This window comes from Sinocyclocheilus grahami, unplaced genomic scaffold (genome assembly GCF_001515645.1).
Source record: "Sinocyclocheilus grahami isolate Dianchi unplaced genomic scaffold, SAMN03320097.WGS_v1.1 scaffold2243.1, whole genome shotgun sequence".
In the NCBI taxonomy this organism is placed as follows: domain Eukaryota; kingdom Metazoa; phylum Chordata; class Actinopteri; order Cypriniformes; family Cyprinidae; genus Sinocyclocheilus; species Sinocyclocheilus grahami.
The window spans coordinates 133,304-142,208 of NW_015507422.1; the positions used below are offsets into that span (position 1 = coordinate 133,304).

The window sequence follows — 8,905 nt, forward strand, 5'->3', positions numbered from 1 at the left end:
ACACACACACACACACACACACACACACACACACACTGTGAACACTAGCCAACTACAGTGGACAGGTGGGTCTCACCTCAGTCGTGGTATTGAGGGTGGAAGAGGTTACTGGTTATTCACTCCCCCCACCTACAATCCCTGCCGGACCTGAGATTCAAACCTGCGACCTTTGGGTTACAAGTCAGACTCTAACCATTAGGCCACGACTGCCCCCATATCCCTTTACGATTCTGATCTATCTATATGCTCTAATGCATTAGTACTGTAAGAAGGTTATTTTCTGTGGCGACGAAAATATCCTTTCTTAAAGTTGATACGAAATTACACTGAATGTTCGCTGGACGAACAGATTAGTTGATGGCAATTTAATTCTGCTACAGTTACTACTGGCAGCTGATATAAATAATTGTAATAAATCAAAATTAATTGTAATTATTTATATACCTTTCCCTTTGAGCTAATTTGCTACATTCGAGAGCTCTCTGACCCTGCATAGACAGCAACACAACTGCAATGTTCCCAGGAAACGTAGCAAGGAAATCGGTAAAATAGTCCATGTGACATCAGAGGTTCAACTGCAATTTTACAAATCTACGAGAATATTTTTTGTGCGCAAGGAAAACAAAAATAAAGATTTTATTCAGCAATTTTTCTCCTTCTCATCCCATCTGCTGTGGGGCGCCACCATTGTGGAAACAGCATCACGCCGCATGCGCTTGCTAAATGCACATGCATTTTACCCCCAAAAACATGATTTTTATCAAGGGAATCCCCTTCAAATGCCAATGGTCTGGTTTTGGGCTAGTTTTGAGTAGCAATTGGGCGAAACCTGCCTTACATAAAACAATAATATAGTGCTCCAATCCATTCTTGAAATAATCACAAAAAAATGTGTTTAACACTTATGCAAGTGAATCATGCCCACAGCTAAAGTTTAGCTGCTAAACTGTAAACACTTAACAAAACAATAATGGTGATATGTTAGCCGAGTGCTAACGTGACTAACTGATGAAACAATACTGTTTGTAAACCAAAATTTGTCTAAATTCTCTATTATTACACGAAGTAATTAGAACAGTGACAGTCTACATTAGTCGACACATTCTTAGGAAATAGTGCGTTCACAGCGAATTATCAGAGCTATTTCAGAAAGACAGTAATATCGTGGTTTACCTGGCAACCTAAAACTATCAATTTGATGAATTTGAAAATGAATTTTAACCACTGATTCTTCACATCCTCATCTTTCGGCAATGAAAACACAAAAAACGTGCTTTCACAGCGCAGAGCACAGCGTCTTCTCGACATGATGTAAACACACTAACTAGCGGAAGTGTTTGTGGGCAGGACTGTTCATATTTCACGGTCAGGCGGGGATTATGCTAATGTGTTACCCAGTGACGTAGATCGGTAACAGGCTAAAGATTCAAAAATATGATGACTCATTTAGACGGTTCAGAGTCAACTCTTTCTTTTGAGAGACGATATCTTTATTTATCATGCACTTTTTGGATTACAGGTGATTGTTGTCATGCACTCTAAAAATAAAATGTTGGCTCAAAAAAAAAAACTTTTTTGAGTTATGACAACCTTGTAGTGTCTGGACCAATCAAACAATTTTTCATTTGATTTAACAAATCAGTTATTCATTAGATTAACAAATCGTCACCATCCCCTCACCCAATAAACTGGATGCCAGGGGACACCAGGCCCCCCCTGGTTACCATGGCAACCCTGACACCAGATACAATTACGACCTAATGGAATGTATGTAGGGAAAATCACTGCCTTTTTCTTAAGGAAGAGACACAGTGCATAGTAGAAATGGACACTCTTCTAATTAATTCATGGGAAAACCCTTCTTTGAATGAACACACATACCCTTCAGGTCATCGTGTATGTTGTCTTTGAGATTTTATACTGTTTTATGCAGGCTTATGATCGAAACACTCATTCCTGTCATCCTACATATATATAACCCTACCATGTTTAGTATCTATGAATTAGTCTTCTGATGATCTAATTGAGAGTGTATATTGTATGTTTATACCTATGCAACATATTAGTGTTCTAAGAATCTTTATTAGCTTGTGCATCAACACCCCAAGCAAATTACCATGCTTAGAGACAAAGGGTCGTAAAACCCTCCAGCAATTCCCACCTCCCGTTTGGAATTTCCGTCTTTCTCATTGGACAAGCCCATCTTGAGAGGCGAGGATCTTCTCCGACCTTAAAGGCACCACACCAGGGACCCGCCCAGAGTCGGTGGTTTGGTTGAATTCTGAGAAGATGAAGATGTGAGCAAACGCTCCAGGACATCTTAAGTACGTGCCAGGCTTCGGCCTTGACTTTTCCATCCATCAAGATTCTCTGACGCAAACTGGTTCTTTTTCATCAACCAACTTCTGCAAAGATCAACTTGAACCTTGGACTGCATCAAGCCTTCCTTTCAGACAGACGAGACATGCAAGTATTCAAAAGTATTCAAACTTAGTCTTATTAATTGATACATTAGGTATCATTTGCACCTTTTTACAAAGGTGTGTGTGAACTAAGAATCTGAGGTTCCCTTCAGGCTGTAGATCTGCTGAATATGCAAATGGTTCCATATAGAGCTGTAGTCAAGTCCAGCTTTGTCGAGTCCAAGACAAGTCCAAGGCCAGGACTAGTCGAGACCGAGTCCAAAGAGGTTCGAGTCCAAGTCAAGTCCAAGTCCAAAAGTTTCGAGTCCAAGTCAAGACCGAGTCCAAATGAGAGAAAAAAATAACCCTTTCCTATACCAGCTGTATGTGTGTGTGTGTTTATGTGTATGTTAGACCAGTTTAAGTGTTTATGTAGTTAATAAAGCCTTACTTGTATCACACTTGACGTTGTTCATTGTTTACTCATAACTGGAGTCACTTAATCATGCAGATATATGCTACAAGCTCTGTGTAGAGTTGTACAGTAAGAAAATTATTTCCCTTAACCAGGAAATTAACATTCTTAGAATTGACAGGCAGTTGACCCTGAGAGGTCAAGCAAATATCTACAGCAGATCTAAATATTCATAATTAATTATAACTAGTTATGATTAATTATTCATATTTCCCCATGAGCTGATTCGCTACAACCTCTAAACAAAATGTTCAACCAACAAACTACATTGAGTTAGAAGAACTTAATAATTTCCTGCAAGAACATGCTAGGAGTTAGAAATCCACTGCCCAATTTTCTAAGTTAACAAAATAATTTTACTGTTACTTAGTGGTGGGCAATATACCAGTTCAGAATTACACACATGGTATGAATAAAAAAAAATAAAACAGCATACTGTCTTTGTTGTTTCTACACTAATTTGAAGATTGAATGTGAAATTTTTGCAATATAAAAGTATATTTAATATAATTAAACGATTGACAGCACAAATAATTTTTAATTTTTTTTTGCTTCAAAATTTTAAATTATACAAGCTAATTTACATCAAAATCTGTTCGAGCTATGAACAGATTTAGATCTAGCAAGTTTGTTTGGATTGTAATTAAAATGCAGTGGTGCAAACAATAAACCATGAATCCAAAAAATAAATAAATAAAAACCTTGATACAGATTTTTTGTTAAAAATTTTAAAAAACTTAATTTCTCAGTTAAAATCAATTAAAGCACAAATTTGAGTTTACATCACACACAATATTAAGTGAATGTAATGATCAACATTATTATGTCAACAGTAGGGATGATCACAGTCATTGAATATTTACATTTATTCATTTAGCAGATTATTTTATCCAAAGCGATTTACAATTGAGGAATACAATAAGCGGTTCATCATAAAAAGGCAAATAGACACAGGACGTGCTTGCAATACAAAGTTTCAGGAATTGTTCAGAGTAGTACAAGCTAGACCGAGGAGATTAAGGAAGGAGAAAGCAATTTTTTTTTTTTTTATAAGATGAAGTCAAATGGTGACGGAAGAGATTTGCAGCATTACTGCTTGCGCTCGCAGGTTTTCAGACTTGAGTGAAACTCAGACCACTGAACTGCTAAAGAAAATGTTTCCAACATATGCTTTTTGCTGTTTGTGCTGTTGCTGTCTGGTTGGTGAGTTATAGACAAGTTTTATGATGTATATTTGCATGTTATTTTTGTGTGGATCTCTAATAACTTCAGTTACAACATCAATAAATAAAACATTCCACACTGTTTTAGTTTTACTTTTGTAACTCTTTCTAACACTAAACCAAAACGTAACATTTTCGGTATATAAAGGTCTGTAAATACAGAAGATATGGGTGTTTTCCACATGGCCATTTATTTGTCTTGCTGCTGATTCTGTATTTTTATGTAATTATTTCATAACTACTTCAAACATCAGTTAAAGATTTTTAAACCAACCTACATTCTGTATAGCTGAGAAACTGTTTGTGTTTGTTCTGCAGGTGTGTTTGCTGATACAGATGCAGTGAAGTCCGTGCCAGTGACTGAAGGAGATTCTGTCACTCTAAACACTAGACTCACTGAAATACAGAAAGCTGATCAGATTCTGTGGAAGTTTGGAACGAACAGGTCTCTCATAGCTCAAATCAGTCGAGAGGCTGGAATCTCCTCCACATATGATGGTCTTGATGAGAGATTCAGAGACAGACTGCAGCTGGATCATCAGACTGGATCTCTGAACATCACAAACACCAGCACCACAGACTCTGGACTTTATGAAGTGTCCATCAAAAACAGCAGCTCAGCGACTAAAAAGATATTCACTGTTACTGTCTATGGTGAGTAGAGAGTTACAGCTCTATTATATACAGTGTTTCAGTGGTGAAGTGAAAAACCATTAAACAAGATCTTGGAGGGATAGACAATACTTTGTGCATTGTTGCCTCTTGTAGTTTATTTATTTTTCTTCTTCCATGCACTTGGGGTTGCAAAGAGGTGGAAAATTTTTGGAAACTTTTCAAAACTTACTGAAATTCCTGGTGTTTTCCAAGAGTTTCCAAACTTTCTGGAAAGTTTCAGAAATGTTTCGCCTTTTTGCAGCCCTGCTTCCAACTATGTCAGCTCGAACCTTATGGAGGAAGATTGTAACACATTTGTAACTCCACCCACTAGTTTGATAGCCTTTTTTTTTGGATGTTAATGGAATTTTTTTTACAGTTCTCCTTCTTATAAATTATGTCCAGTCTTCTCCAAAACTGGCGTCAAGCTTCAAAAAAACATTTTCATTTTCAAAAAATATTTTTATTCCACACCAAAGTTAAGGTAATCAGGATATATCTTAGCGATCCTTTGGTGTATTGAAACAAAAGTTGTTATATATTGTGTCCATGCCTGTGTGTTCATGGAAAGTTAGACTGTATCCTGTCAACACTATAGCGAGTTTAATTGATGTGGTGTGATCAGTCAGTGTGAGGTGACAATAACACACAACGTTTGGTGTCAGTATGTCAAAGCTTTGCAGAGATAAGCCTCAGAATTTGCCATCAGATTTGTGCAGTAAAATCAAACAGTTTCACCTATTGACACGAAATCCATAACTTTTTGCTGCATGGTCTGAAGATGATCCGAGTTGAATTAATAAAAATCAAGAGCAAGGGTCTAAGAGGAGTTTGAAAAAGTAGGTTTTCAACATGAATAAAAATGGAGGACAAGAAGTTCAGAGATGCAGTATCAAATTTATTTAGTTATTTGTTTGTGTATTTTTGCCAGCATGGTCTAAAAATGATCTGAGCTAAATTTGGTGAAAATCGAACCAGCGGTTTAGGAAGAGTGTGAAAAAGTAGTATTTCAACATACATCAAAATGGCGGACAGGAAGTTTGGCCGATAATGGCGTAATTGATATTAGCATTTTTTTTATTTCATTGTTATTTGTACGAATGCATTGGTGTATCACTATAAAACTTGGTATGTGGACATGCAGACATGCTGCTTTGAATGTAAAGAGACCAGTCTTGTGACTTTTGGCCAAACTGTTCAGAAGTTATAAGCAAAAATAGCCGTTTTCCATATCTCCTGACCACTAGGTGGCACTGTGCAGTTAACCTCAGATCATAGTTGTCATAAAACACAAGACGTTGAGTATGAATAAAGTGTTGTGGAGATATAGCCTCATGTTCATTTAGATGAGCTATTCGACAAATTCTTTTGCAAGTTATTTTATCAACTTGATCGTTTTTAGTTGACATGGTCTGAAGATGATATGGTTCGATTTTCGCAAAAATCAGTAGGAGTTTGAAAGAGTAGGTTTTTCCAAAAATTCTAAATGGTAGAAGAATTATGAAGGAAAATGACGTCATAGGATGCATTTGTCTTGAGCCAAGGAATCAGAGGAAAAATAAATATTCCTTGCTGTCCCGATGGATGGATCATGGATCATTACGTAGTGGGTTTGAATCTCACACGGTGTTAAGATCTGCTTCTATATTAATTTGATTCTTTACATTGTAATTTGTGTAATATAGGACATGTGTGGCCTCATAACTGCTGCTAGAAGATAAATTATATGCTTATTTCATTTAATTCATACATGTTTTTCAGCTCCTTTGCCTGTTCCAGTCATCAGTAGTAACTCTTCACAATGTTCATATTCATCATATTGTTCATTGGTGTGTTCAGTGGTGAATGTGGGTCATGTGACTCTCTCCTGGTACAAAGGAAACAGTTTATTGTCCAGCATCAGTGTGTCTGATCTCAGCATCAGTCTCTCTCTACCTCTGGAGGTGGAATATCAGGATAAAAACAGCTACAGCTGTGTGCTCAACAATCCCATCAGCAACCAGACTCAACATCTGGACATCAGTCAACTCTGTCACACATGTTCAGGTACACGTGATAGTCTTTCTAGATATTCACTGATTGCTCCTTCATGAGAAATTTCATGTCTTCATATTCATCACTTTACTGTCATCTTATCTTGACTTTTCTATCTACTTAGATGCTTTTATTAAAATGAAGGTGTTTTATATTTCCCTCCAATGGTGAAACAGGAAACTTGTTTGTATAGATTAATTCATTTTTAATTTCCATTGCGTGCCACTAATGGTACAGAAATGGCACACTTCACCTTCTCTAATAAATGTCCTTCTCTGGTAAAATATTCATTGTGTGGAAATGTTCTTTTATTTCCTTAGATTGCACATTCTGTTGTTGTTTTCCTGAAGCTGTGACTCGATTGGTCATCTCTGCTGTGGTGGGCGTGGCTGCTGCTTTTATTGTGGTGTATGACATCACATCCAGAGAAGATGAAGAGTAGAGATGACAGAACAGACATCATCATCATCATCATCAGACCCTCGCAGATAAACCATATATTCTCATTGTTAATGTGTCCAACCATTTCCAGAATATTTTTACATTTAAACAACAAGCTGGCTCAGTTATCAGTTGATATCGAATGACCTTATAGATTATAGTTAAGCTCTTATAATGTGTTTTTTTTTTTACAGTCATTTTGTTTATTTTGACTAATCCATAACTGAAAACATTAGTTTTCTCTCACCACTAGGTGGAATATTTTTTTTTTTTCAAAAAATATTTCTCCAGATCAGTAGCTCCACCTACTGGATTAGTCTTTAATCAGTGTAAGGAGACTACAAAGCTGTTTAACTACAGTTAGTAGCAGTGTGGTAGTATTGTTGTTTTTAGTAATGTAGCTTTTCAGTATGCACACTGTTTTGTTAAGTAGTATGGTATTGTTGTGTGGTAAGGTTTTCTTTCTGTCTGTGCTCCTTTCAGCTTTCACTCAGCTGCTGAAATGATCATGATTTCTATTCAAATTAAAATCAATTTTGAAAAGCAAAAAAAAAAAAGCTTGACAGGTGTTTTTGTGTATTTCTGGGTGTTTTGCTATGAAAGATAGCAAAATGGCCAGTGATAGAACTACTTGGGACTTCTATTCTATTGGAAGAAGAGCTTTATAATGGGTACTGTATTCAGTGCCTAATTAGAAAACTTATAAAATTCAGTTCATATGACATTTTAACTAGGTAAATACAGGCATTAATTACTTTTAAGTTGTTACATATTTGGTTTTTGCATTTACAGTCTTGCGCCCCACACCTGCTGTGATCTGCACCTCACACCTACACCTACAGGCCCTGTTAAAAAAAACACAGAGCACACTGTAACACACACAAAAGATGAGAGCAATACCACACAAATAACAAAGCAAGATAACACAAACAATGTTTAATATCATAAAATACACACACACACAAATGGCTGGTCTTCCCCTTTAAAAAAGGAAACCTACATTTGAATTGGGCTATTGTATAAAACACTGGCTGAGTGTGTGTTGGTCGTTCCTGACACAGTCTTACACTTGTCCTGACACAAACAAACGGAGCATTCTGCCATTGTAGACAGGCTACTGGACTGAGCTTTTTGCTATTGTTCAAAAAAAAAAAAACGTGTATTTTTCAGCATAATAGAAATCATAAAGATAAATCACCACTAAGTGATCATCGAGTGTTTTTTTTTTATTCTCATTTCATAGAATAAAATCTGGTTAAGCGGGCGGCTCAGAAAAACTGATTGCTGACGAACCCTAAAAAAAACGGAGGGCTTTTAATAACTTTACGGATCATCTATATTGACTCAACTCTACATCACTATGAATACAGCGCTTACACTCTTTCTCTTCCCGTTATTTGCGATCGGTAAGTGTTTTTAGCATGGCTGCAGCACTTTCGGTTTCGCTTTTCTACGAACCATAAATGTGCACTTATTTTATTATTTATTTTATTCACAGCATTTCTAAATATGATAACTGTGGTAAGTTTAAACAAGGTGTAGGATACCTTTCTGGGACATTACATCTCAAATGATTCACAAATTGTAAAGTTGGTTGCTTGACCATTGTTAATGTACCTGCTTTTTTTTGAGTGAACACCAGGTACAAAACTACTCAGTTTTTTTTTATTTTATAT

At 36.4% G+C, this 8,905-nt stretch overlaps 1 protein-coding gene across 1 annotated transcript in view; it reads left to right on the forward strand.

The window, feature by feature from the left end:
- LOC107574473 (CD48 antigen-like) overlaps positions 1–7,241 on the forward strand; it is a 17,670-nt gene extending 10,429 nt beyond the window's left edge. Inside the window, exons 2-4 of the mRNA XM_016260903.1 lie at positions 4,419–4,754; positions 6,516–6,800; positions 7,109–7,241. Of these exons, the coding sequence (XP_016116389.1) occupies positions 4,419–4,754; positions 6,516–6,800; positions 7,109–7,230 (743 nt within the window). The 3' untranslated portion in view covers positions 7,231–7,241. The remainder of the gene's footprint in view (positions 1–4,418; positions 4,755–6,515; positions 6,801–7,108) is intronic.
- Positions 7,242–8,905: the final 1,664 nt, after the last annotated feature.